Source organism: Entelurus aequoreus, linkage group LG27, assembly GCF_033978785.1.
Source record: "Entelurus aequoreus isolate RoL-2023_Sb linkage group LG27, RoL_Eaeq_v1.1, whole genome shotgun sequence".
NCBI lineage: Eukaryota > Metazoa > Chordata > Actinopteri > Syngnathiformes > Syngnathidae > Entelurus > Entelurus aequoreus.
Genome location: NC_084757.1, coordinates 24,709,760 through 24,722,988, shown reverse-complemented (window position 1 = coordinate 24,722,988; position 13,229 = coordinate 24,709,760). Strand labels below are relative to the sequence as shown.

Here is a 13,229-nt window from a genome sequence, read left to right as displayed (position 1 = left end):
AAAATTTTGCAGTGTGCAGTTCTACTTACAGTATATTGCCAAAAGTATTTGGCCACCCATCCAAATGATCAGAATCAGGTGTCCTAACCACTTTGTTATGGTGTATAAAATCAAGCAATTTGGCATGTTCTACAAACATTTGTGAAAAAATGGACCGCTCTCAGGAGCTCAGTGATTTCCAGCGTGGAACTGTCATAGGATGCCACCTGTGCAACAAATCCAGTCGTGAAATTGCCTCGCTCCTAAATATTCCAAAGTCAACTGTCGGCTTTATTGTAAGAAAATGGAAGAGTTTGGGAACAACAGCAACTCAGCCACCAAGTGGTAGGCCACGTAAACTGACAGAGAGCGGTCAGCGGATGCTGAAGCGCATAGTGCAAAGACTTTCTGCACACTCCAAACTTCATCTAACCTTCCAATTAGCCCACGTACAGTACGCAGAGAGCTTCATGGAATGGGTTTCCATGGCCGAGCAGCTGCATCTAAGCCATACATCATCAAGTCCAATGCAAAGCGTGGGATGCAGTGGTGTAAAGCACGTCGGCACTGGACTCTAGAGCAGTGGAGACGCCTTCTCTGGAGTGATGAATCACGCTTTTCCATCTGGCAATCAGATGGACAAGTCTGGGTTTGGAGGTTGCCAGGAGAACGCTACATTTCGGACTGCATTGTGCCGAGTGTGAAATTTGGTGGAGGAGGAATTATGGTGTGGGGTTGTTTGTCAGGAGTTGGGCTTGGCCTCTTAGTTCCAGTGAAAGGAACTTTGAATGCTCCAGGATACCAAAACATTTTGGACAATTCCATGCTCCCAACCTTGTGGGCACAGTTTGGAGCGGGCCCCTTCCTCTTCCAACATGACTGTACACCAGTGCACACACCAAGGTCCAGAAAGACATGGACGACAGAGTCTGGTGTGGATGAACTTGACTGGCCTGCACAGAGTCCTGACCTGAACCCGATAGAACACCTTTGGGATGGATTAGAGCCAGGCCTTCTCGACCAACATCAGCGTGTGACCTCACCAATGCGCTTTTGGAAGAATGGTCAAAAATTCCTATAAACACACTCCGCAACCTTGTGGACAGCCTTCCCAGAAGAGTTGAAGCTGTAATAGCTGCAAAAGGTGGACCGACATCATATTGAACCCTATGGGTTAGGAATGGGATGGCACTTCAAGTTCATATGTGAGTCAAGGCGGGTGGCCAAATACTTTTGGCAATATAGTGTAACTTGACTTGCTTGTATTTGTCCTAACTGACATAGTTGTACTTATTTTTGAGCTCTCAGCATATATATTGTATATATACATTTAAAAAAATAAAACTTTACATTTCTATTTGAAAAATGTTAAACATGTTACTTAACATTTTTGTGTAATAGTAATTTGTCACAGAATAATTTATGCTGTATTTTGTTAATTACAACAGTAGAATATTTATTTTATTTTTATATTATGGATATTTTCAAAGCAAAATATTTTTTTCTGGCACCCGATCGAGGCTTTGGGTCTTTTAAGAGTTCACTGTTGTGTTTGTATACTCGTTTTTTTTTCAAAACTGAACAAAGTTGATGCTAATCACCTTGTTTGCTATCCTTTTAGTCAAATGATAATAGATAAGAGAATCGATTAAGCAGAATAGAAATTGTACTTGTAAAAATCTTATCAATTCCCATTTCTAGTTGTTGCGTTTGCATTTGCTCTGACCCTTCTCGGCCAGCGTCGCATTTTGCATGTAAAACCATAATTTTTCCCGATAATATTAATTTTTTTTGTCATTGTTTTTGTCTGTCTAGAACAGAGTAATTGTTTTTGCAACATATTTTTGCTTCAATTTCCATACAATTTTCTGTCTTACTTGGACAAAAGTACCACTGTATCGCATATAGAAAAAAAGCTGTCTGCCCCCTAGTGGTTTGGAGTGTACACCTTCATAGTCATGCCAGCAGATGGCATATGTATACACACATGGTTTGTTTATTGTTACATCATTATTTTTACTGCACTCCTCATGTGCTCATTTTATAATCCCCTTTATTGCCATGCAGCTGTTATAACACTAAAAGTCACAAGATGCTAACATGGAACTGATAGAAGCACTAAGTGCACTTAAACCTCCCAACCCCCCACCCCCGGCAGCAAACAATGGGAGGAAAGAGTGCAGCGAAGGATACTAGTGCCGGGATGTTTGACGGGCCACACACACACACACACACACACACACACACACACACACACACACACACACACACACACACACACACACACACACACACACACACACACACACACATTCTTGTATTTGTAACCTTCTCGAGACCTCCAAAAAATGCCTACCTCTTTAGAACCACCCTTTCTAGATATATAAAGATTTGTGTTTACAACATTAATAATATATACATACTATGCAAATATAAAAAAGCTTGTTGTGAAAAATGAGTTGGAATTTCACAAGAAAAAAGTCACAATTTCAGAAGAAAAAAAAAGAATTTTATCAGTATTATAATAAAAGTCGTCATTTTACTCAACGCAAGTCAAAATTGTATAAGAAAAACTGAACAATTGTGCGGTATTATGATAAAAGTTGGAATGTTACTCAATAACAGTCGCAATTTTACAAGAAAAGTTCAAGTTAAAGTTAAAGTACCAATGATTGTCACACACACACTAGGTGTGGTGAAATTTGTCCTCTGCATTTGACCCATCCCCTTGACCACCCCCTGGGAGGTGAGGGGAGCAGTGGGCAGCAGCGGTGCCGCGCCCGGGAATCATTTTGGTGATTTAACCCCCAATTCCAACCCTTGATGCTGAGTGCCAAGCAGGGAGGTAATGGGTCCCATTTTTATAGTCTTTGGTATGACTCGGACGGGGTTTGAACTCACAACCTACCGATCTCAGGGCGGACACTCTAACCACTAGGCCACTGAAGCTTAACATTTTGACAATTTTATGAAAATAGTCGTAATTGTACTCGACAAAAGTCACAATTTTATAAGAAAACTTTAAAATGTTGGCAATATTATAATAATAATCAGAAATTTACTTGGCAAAATTATGACAAAAAGTCATAATTTTACTAAAACAATGTCACAATTTACAAGAACAACAAAAAAATTGGCAATATTGTGATAAAAGTCCGAATTTTATATGACAAATGTCATCATTTTGCATTAAAAAGTAATAATTTTACATTAAAAAGTAATAATTTTACGAGAAAATATTGCAATATTACAGAAACAGACAGAATATGATAAATTGTTCCCAATTTTATAAGAAAAAAAGTCAACACATTATGAGAAATGCTTTTGTCTGTAATTGGTTTTTAATCTTCATTATTTACTTCAAGTTATTACAGTATGTCTCTATATACATTTTAATTTTTTTTTAAATAATTTTGGCCAAAGTGGGCGTATTTCAATTTCTTACACACACTTTTTATGACATATGTGGGCCAGAGGGGGAGCACTTCAAATGTTTACACACACTTGTTATTTCATATGTTGAACAGAGGGGGAGCACTTTTAAAAGCGACACACAGTCAATTTGAAAAATCCCTCCTTTTTGGGACCACCCTAATTTTGATAGATTTCACCACCAGGGGTGCAAATGAGACATTTTATATTATTTGCAAAGGTTTTCCGTATTGGGACCATGATTTCGGTCCTAACTTGTTCACCGGTCCTCACATGGAAGGTACTGTTGATGTCTCGAGAAGGGTAGAAATACAAGAACACACACACACACACACACACACACACACACACACACACACACACACACACACACACACACACACACACACACACACACACACACACACACACACACTCACATGTGACTGACACTTTTCCACACTTGAGGGTCCCATCAGCAGCACGTGCCTGTCGCTGCAGGTCAGTCACACGCTGACAAGACGCAGACGCTGACAGGCGGCCTAAAGCGACATTTTCAGCAAGCTCAGATATCAACTCTGACACACTTTCTAAGAGTCATTAGGACTTCTCGCATTCTGCAGCTTGCGTGTGTGAGTAATGGTTTTCTCCGTCAATGGGAGGTCAGCGATCCTCCCGTTGGGTGTTACCAGAGGTCACTGCTCTGTTTTGTGTTGTGGAATGGAACCAAACAGAGGAAGGAAGACGCTGGCAGAGAAAGTCGAGCTGCATTCAAACTTATGGTTCCTTACTAAACATTTTAAAAAGGGCCCCACTGATATTTTTGTCATGTGATCAAAAGGGTGAAAAGCCAAAGGATTTGAATGAGAGCCAATTGTACAAAACCCAAAATCAGTGAAGTTGGCACGTTGTGTAATTCGTAAATAAAAACAGAATACAATGATTTGCAAATCCTTTTCAACTTATATTCAATTGAATAGACTGCGAAGACAAGATATTTAATGTTCGAAATGAGAAACTTTTTTTTTTTGTGCAAATAATCATTAACTTAGAATTTAATGGCAGCAACACATTGCAAAAAAGTTGGCACAGGGGCATTTTTACCACTGTGCTACATGGCCTTTCCTTTTAACAACACTTAGTAAACGTTTGGGAACTCAGTTGTGGTATTTTAGGCTTCATAATGCGCCACACATTTTCAATGGGAGACAGGTCTGGACAACAGGCAGGCCAGTCTAGTAACCGCACTCTTTTCGATGAAGCCACGCTGTAACACGTGGCTTGGCATTGTTTTGCTGAAATAAGCAGGGGCGTCCATGATAGCGTTGCCTGGATGGCAACATATGTTGCTCCAAAACCTGTATGTACCTTTCAGCATTATTGGTGCCTTCACAGATGTGTAAGTTACCCATGCCTTGGGCACTAATACACCCCCATACCATCGCAGATGCTGGCTTTTGAACTTTGCGCCTATAACAATCCGGATGGTTCTTTTCCTCTTTGTTCCGGAGGACACAATGTCCACAGTTTCCCAAAACAATTTGAAATGTAGACTCCTAAGAACACTTTTCCACTTTGCATCAGTCCATCTTAGATGGGAAACGCCGCCCAGCGAAGCCGGCGGCGTTTCTGGGTGTTGTTGATAAATGGCTTTCGCTTTGCATAGTAGAGTTCTAAATTGCACATACAGATGTAGCGACGAACTGTAGTTACTGACAGTGGTTTTCTGAAGTGTTCCTGAGCCCATGTGGTGATAAATAAGTCACTTACAAGCAGTGATTTCTCCAGATTCTCTGAAACTTTTGATGATATTACAGACCGTAGATGGTAAAATCCCTAAATTCCTTGCAATAGCTAGTTGAGAAATGTTGTTCTTAAGCTATTCGACAATTTGCTCACGCATTTGTTCACAAAGTGGTGACCCTCGCCCCGTCCTTGTTTGAGAATGACTGAGCATTTCATGCAAGCTGCTTTTATACCCAATCATGGCACCCACCTGTTCCCAATTAGCCTGTTCACCTGTGGGATGTTCCAAATAAGTGTTTGATGAGCATTCCTCAACTTTCTCAGTCTTTTTTGCCACTTGTGCCAGCTTTTTTGAAACATGATGCAGGCATCAAATTCCAAATGAGCTAATATTTGCAAAAAATGTAAAAGTTTTCCAGCTCGAACATTAAGTATCTTGTCTTTGCAGTCTATTCATTTAAATATAATATAAATATTTTGATGATTTATTGCCTTGTATTGATTTCAATCTCTGCTTCTATTTGTCCAACAGGTGGCGCTACTTTTTCCCATTCAAAGCATGCAGCAATATTTCTGCAAGGGGTGCCTTGCTCCTGAAATGATACGTAAACATACTGGTCTTTTTTTAAAAGGCTGAAATCCCCTAAATATAACGAGTACTGATATGCTTCTGCTTTTTATGGCAGAGGGCATGAGTTCAATTCCCGGCCAGGGTTGTTACAGAAGTTACATTGGGTGTAAACACTAAACCAAAACTATTCATCCGATTGACTCGCTGTGAGGACCCCTGACAAATAAAAGCCTAAAGTGTAAGAGATTGTCTAATATCGCCTTTTTTTTTTTACAATGATCAATATCGCTGTTTTATATATTTATTGATAAATTGTCCATAAGTTAGGGGACAAACCAATATTTTTTATTTTGCCTAAAATGGTTCTGTTTAATTGTACTTATAATCATGATCAACACATTAAAAGGCAAAAGTAGAAAGTCATTCAATGATTTTGAAAATAATAAAGTAAAAATATTTGGTATCGGCATCAGTATTGACATTACGGGGCCTGTATTTATTTGGTATCGGAGTGATGGCATTGTGATAAAAGTCCGAATTTTATATGACAAATGTCACCATTTTGCATTAAAAAGTAATAATTTTACATAAAAAAGTAATAATTTTACGAGAAAATATTGCAATATTACAGAAACAGACAGAATATGATAAATAGAGTGCTGGCAAAATGTTCAGTATCTGCCACCTCTACCATAAATAAGGCTTTGATCAAGCAGCCTTTGTGACATATTCCTGTCAATATGGCGAACTATCACAATATTTCATCATACAATGGATTATCAATGCACCTTTCCGTGTATCGTCATTTTTATTCATATTAATATGGCATACCGGTACTTGGGCAGTGAACTTCAAAGTGAGGACTGACTTTTGCTTTAATAATGCGGAAGTGTCAAGAAAAGGTTCATGAATAAAATAATTGGGTGATACGACAAACTAGCTCAGCCACCTCCTTTGCCAGCGATCGTAGTTCATTTGGAGAAATATATCGATAATCTGCAGCATCGCTATGTGGAGATATTATCATGACCATGAGGCATGTATCGTAACGTGAGGTACCACAAGATTCCCAGCCTGAAACAGTCGTACCTCGCCACGTCGCACTTCAAATATTGCGACTTCACCACATTATAGAGATTTTTGGGAGATTTTAAAGCATATTCTACTATTTTTGGTCCTTAATTGAGAATCAAGCATACAAATGAATAACTAAACTAAAACATATCAATACTACAGTAATATTGGCCGTTAGGTGAGACCAACCCAATCAGTATCGTGGCGGGCAGCATTACACATTTAGTGTAAAGGTGACTTAAATGTGTTATTTTAAGTCTCATTATTAGGGCTCAAATGTATTTAGAAGGTAATAAACATGTTTTTTATGCTTTAGCTATGAAAATGTATAATTGATGATTTCGACTTAGCGGAAAGGAATTTATCGCAGTCATGTCCGGAACTAATTACCAGCAACTACCAAGGGATTACTGTACTATATATTACATGATGTAACTTAAATACTCCAAATTAAAAATACATCTCCTGGGTTTTTATATTTTGTTTTACTTACCATCTCCAAAATATATACTTTTAACGAGCATTTTCTCTGACATATTTGTCACTTAAAACTGCCCCGTGAAGCGATCATATTTCACTGATGGGTCCCGGTCCACTTGTTTGGTGCACACCAGGGTTCGGATGAGGGCATTCACTCTTGACCAAAGCAACCGTTTAACCCGGGGGTCAGCAACCCGCGGCTCTCGAGCCGCATGCGGCTCTTTAGTGCCACCCTGGAGCATTTTTAAAAAAGGATTGAAAATGGAAAAAGATGGTATGTATGTTTTTTGTTTGAGGACAAACACGACACAAAAATTCCCAATTGTTAGAAAGCCCACTGTTTAATATGTTTGTGTGTATGCTTCACTGATGAGAGTATTTGGTGAACATCGTTTTGTCCTACTAATGGTAGCGGTTCTTGAACTCACCATAGTGTGGAATGTGACGCAACAGTTTTTTTACAAGTAAAATCTTCCACTCCTTCTTTGTCTCATTTTGTCCACCAAAACTTGTATGCTGTGTGTGAATGCACAAAGGTGCGCTTTGTTGATGTTATTGACTTGTTGGAGTGCTAATCAGGCATAATTGGTCAGTGCATGACTGCAAGCTAATCAATGCTAACATGCTATTTAGGCTAGCTGTATGTACATATTGCATCATTATGCCTCGTTTGTAGGTATATTTGAGCTCATTTAATATCCTTTACCTGTATCCCCTTTGTACATATTTGTTTTGCATGTCTCCTGACACATTATCTGTATGTAGAATTGGCTGCATTTCAGATAGTTGTGTGCCATGTTGTTCCAGACCACAGCAAACATTACCTAGCTCGCCAAATATTGTAATAAATCCATTAGAAGAAGACAGCCTGCCGTTTCCTTTAACTTGGACACACACATCTATAACTTTTGGTCATTAAAAGCCAGTAATTTCCAGGAGTTATCTCACCTTCTGAGTAGCCTCTGATTTTGGTTTCTAATGTTGTAAAAATGTGTAGAATAAATATTAAATTTCAACATTTCTGTCAACGACGACTTAATTCAGCCTGCCACACAGTCATTTTAATTGTAGGCTATTATAGCTAATATCGACACTTACATCATGTGTTGTCTTCATTATAACACTTATATACTGCTTTTCATTTTTTGCGGCTCCAGACAGATTTGTTTTTTGTATTTTTGGTCCAATTTGGCTCTTTCAACGTTTTGGGTTGCCGACCCCTGGTTTAACCCAACCAAACATGACATTATGAAGACCGTGTGAAATGTTGTATTGTTCAATTCCCGTCCTTGAATGGAGCAAAAGTTCAAAACAACATGTGCAGGATTGTTGAACAAGACGGAGCCTCCCTTCCAATGCAAACACACACAAGGCAGACTAAACAGGCGTACTCACCCAGTGCCGGGGGCTTCCCTCTGGGGAGCGAGCCTGATACCTCTGCAGGGCCACCCCTCCGTCGCCCTCCAGCAGCAGGGTGCAGTCCAGGTCGGGGTAGTGGTGGCTGGGGGCTGGAGGCCAAGGCAAGATGGTGGCCAGAGGGTAGTGGGAGATCATGCTGACCACCTGGACTGGATGGCGGCTCAGCACATACCTGGACTTCAGCTCCTCTGGTTTGCCTTCAGTGCAGTCAACAGAACTTTCTTCTAAGCTTCTGGTTCCCGCTTGCTGGAAGCCAACAGAACTCAAGCAAATGAGTGATTAAAACTCTGTTGTCTCTCTCCTTTCTTCCCTCCCTCACCATTCATCCCAGTCAGATGAGGAAAGGAGGGGCGGAGCCTTCACGTGGTGGACGCGCCTCCCCTCTGGACTCGGCCCCCCTCCCCTCCTGGATCAAGACCTGCGACCTACACACAAAAGCGGTGGGGGGAAATTTAGAGACAGGAAAGCTGAGAAAGACAAGAGGATGTTGTGGCAGATTTTCTAAGAACCGATAACAATGAGGCGCTTTTTCCATGCTGGATTTTTTTTTTACACTGACAGGACACTTCATTAAGTACACCAACTGAATGACACGTTGTTTGTATTTCGTCACGTGACTTCTTCCCGGAGGTGAAAACCAGTGGTGGTCAAGAAAGCTAAGATGGCTGTTGTACAGCGAGCAGCGTGCAAACTATCTGAGTACAAATGAGGCTTAAATCTTCCTGCAAAAACCAGATACGAGCACAAAAATGAAACTATGTAACGGAATAGATCCCTATACTTTATCAAAAAAGATTTGTCGAGTGACAACAAGAATTCTACGTTGGTTGCGTTCCCAGACATATCGAACCATTGTGCTCCAGACACCGTTCTACACGACAAAACGGATAAAAACTTGGAAAAGCACGGAAGTCTACGACTTCTTTGTGTGTGGCTGGGTCAAGGAAAATGGTATCAGGACTCTCCCGGGTAGCAAGGTTGCATTTCATGATTTAACTTTGCATCTACAGCCATGTTTGTTGCTGTAGATGCGAGTAGCGTTTTTTTCCCCGTCTTTATCAAAATATAACTATAGATGTCAACATTGTGTATGTGGTGAAAGCTTCATTTATGATTGCTGCCTCTGGTAAAAACTTAACCCTTTTAGGTTTTGCTCACATTTGCTTTCTAATGTTTAGACCAGGAGTGTCAAACATTTTAGCTCAGGGAGGAAAATCTATTCCCAAGTGGGCCGTAATGGTAAAATCATGGCATGATAACTTAAAAATAAAGACAACTCCATGTTGTTTTCTTTGTTTTACTTTGGCCGAAAATAGAACAAAGCACATTATGAAAACGTACAAATTCCAAATAATACCCTGGACGAAACACTTCAAGTTTGTCAAAAATTCTGAGGAAATTGGTGCAGTTTAAAAAACAAAATGAGCTTAGACTTGGTCTCAGTGTATCCACAAAGCCAGGATTAAACTTTAAGTCACAGTCTTTCTGGGATTGAACAAAAAACACAACATGTAAACTCGTCTAGGTATCAAATACCTCCTTTGTCATGTCCACGTATCAATCCAGTGCTAACTCAACAAACCGTAAGAAACAGAGGTAAAAACTATTCAAAAGGGTTAAGTACACTTTTCTTGTGTTTGACAGAGACATCATAAGGGAGTAAGGGTGCCAAATGACGATGTGTTCGAAGCAGAAGACATAAAACGGCAGGTTTAAAGTTTCATGAGGGTCGAAGAGGAGGAGCCACAGTCACCCTTTACTGTGTACCTCTGTGTATAAACATTTTACTTTCCTAACATAATTGCTATTGTGACATCCAGTGGACACATTTAGAACTGCAGTTTCTTTTGTTAAAAATAAAAAAATAAAAAAGCAGCTCATTTTTATACTTGACAAACTTATCACGCGGGCCGGAAATAACTTGTTCCCGCGGGCCGTACTTTTGACACCCCTGGTTTAGACTCACAGAGTTGATGCTTTTTAAAAACACTCATAGCAAACATGTTTTTTAAGAAATACAAATTATATGAAAATAATACTTAAATGGGAAATAACCCATTAACAAAAAAAACAAACAAACCTTTAACAAAGTGATCACTGCAAACTCATGCATTCTTCAACTCAGCTCCCTTGGAATGGAGTGTGAGCTGCGTGATTTTCTCGTCGTCGTTTCGTTAAAAATCTTGCACTTTTTCGCCCTTCTTAATAGCCTCTCAGAAGAAACGTTTATTCTTTTCGCAATTTGATCGATTCGTACAGCCAAACACAACACAAACATAAGGCATTTTTTCTTCAAGAAAGGCTAAATGGCGCCTAGTACCCATTGAGAACAGAGCGAGCTTGACCACCGCCAGTATTCATTGGGCGGGACGTGAGCTGGACATGATGTCAGTAAAATCCAAGCAATAAGAGCCATCATCAAGCTATCATAAATTATTCAATAAAGGCCTACTGAAACCCACTACTACCAACCACGCAGTCTGATAGTTTATATATCAATGATGAAATCTTAACATTGCAACACATGCCAATACGGCCGGGTTAACTTATAAAGTGCAATTTTAACTTTCCCGCTAAACTTCCGGTTGGAAACGTCTATGTATGATGACGTATGCGCGTGACGTCACGACGGCAACGGAAGTATTCGTACCCAATGTGTCACCATACAAACTGCTCTGTTTTCATCGAACAATTCCACAGTATTCTGGACATCTGTGTTGGTGAATCTTTTGCAATTTGTTTAATGAACAATGGAGATTGCAAAGAAGAAAGTTGTAGGTGGGATCTGTGTATTAGCGGCTGGCTGTAGCAACACAACAAGGAGTACTTACTTGGATAGCAGACGCGCTAGCCGATGCTAGCCGCCAACCGCATCTGTGATCGGGTGAAGTCCTTCGTCACGCCGTCGATCGCTGGAACGCAGGTGAGCACGGGTGTTGATGAGCAGATGAGGGCTGGCTGGCGTAGGTGGAGCGCTAATGTTTTTATCATATCTCTGTGAGGTCCGGTTGCTAAGTTAGCTTCAGCGTCGTTAGCAACAGCATTGTTAAGCTTTGCCAGGCTGAGAATTATTAACCGTGTAGTTACATGTCCATGGTTTAATAGTATTGTTGATCTTCTGTCTATCCTTCCAGTCAGGGATTTATTTATTTTGTTTCTATCTGCATTTGAGCCAGATGCTATCACGTTAGCTCAGTAGCTAAAGAGCTTCGCTGATGTATTGTCGTGGAGATAAAAGTCACTGTGAATGTCCATTTCGCGTTCTCGACTCTCATTTTCAAGAGGATGTGAATGGGTGAATGTGGAAATACTGTCAAAGCGCTTTGAGTACCTTGAAGGTAGAAAAGCGCTATACAAGTATAACCCATTTATCATTATTTATTTATATAGTATCCGAGGTGGTTTAAAATACAAATCCGTGATCCACAATAGAAAAAGGAGAGTGTGTGGAATCCAATGAGACCTTGTACCTAAGTTACGGTCAGAGCGAAAAAAGATACACCCTGCACTGCCTCTCTAGTCCTTCACTCTAACGTTCCTCATCCACGAATCTTTCATCCTCGCTCAAATTAATGAGGTAATCGTCGCTTTCTCGGTCCGAAACTCTCTCGCTCCATTGTAAACAATGGGGAATTGTGAGGAATCCTTCCTCCTGTGACGTCACGCTACTTCCGGTATAGGCAAGGCTTTTTTTTAATCAGCGACCAAAAGTTGCGAACTTTATCGTCGTTGTTCTATCCTAAATCCTTTCAGCAAAAATATGGCAATATCGCGAAATGATCAAGTATGACACACAGAATGGATCTGCTATCCCCGTTTAAATAAAAAAATTGCATTTCAGTAGGCCTTTCAATAAGGTTGCAGGCAAAGTTTAAGGCAACATTTAACATACAGTGGTACCTCACTTAAGACTGTTTTGAGATAAAAGCTATTTGTTATGTTTTACGTTGCAAGCAAAAATTTGAGTTACAAGCATCTCCGCCATGAGTCAGCGCAGCAGATGTCAGCGTGAACCCTGTAAGACCCACCAAAAACATCCGGTCTATGGACATAACTTTGTTTGGGAAAGGGGAACGTGAGTGTGAAGGAAAGTGCTGAGAAGAAGTGGATGATATTCATCAAAACATGACAAAGCAATTTGAGCATATCACTACTCGTCTGCACTAATAATGAAGCAGAATGTAAAATAATATCAAAGAGGCGCACATTTATCGATGAAAATGTGAAAGCTGCCAAAGGAGACATAGAAGTAGACTCTCCAATGTAAATGCTGTACATTACTATTACATTACTATCATAAAACTACTGCAGTTGTTAGTAGTACAATCTATTGTATTGTTTTTATAGAATAGTCTTATATTAAAGTGTGCTTTTCCTTTTAAATATATGTTACATGTTAAAATTCTGCTGTTTTGGGGGCCAAGCATCAATTAAATTTATTTCAATGGGAGATGTTGTTTTGAGATACAAGTGTTTTGAGTTAAGAGCTCCGTCAGAAAACCAATTAAGCTTGTAAGTTGAGGTACTACTATGATACAAGTGTAACAGT

General features: G+C 39.9%; 1 protein-coding gene across 1 annotated transcript in view; it reads right to left on the bottom strand.

Annotated features, from left to right (window-relative positions):
* rgl1 (ral guanine nucleotide dissociation stimulator-like 1) overlaps positions 1-13,229 on the bottom strand; it is a 98,690-nt gene that overhangs the window by 71,648 nt on the left and 13,813 nt on the right. The window contains exons 3-4 of the mRNA XM_062039519.1: positions 9,000-9,105; positions 8,657-8,926 (exon numbers count right to left, since the gene is read on the bottom strand). Coding sequence (XP_061895503.1) covers positions 8,657-8,926; positions 9,000-9,002 — 273 coding nt within the window. The 5' untranslated portion in view covers positions 9,003-9,105. The remainder of the gene's footprint in view (positions 1-8,656; positions 8,927-8,999; positions 9,106-13,229) is intronic.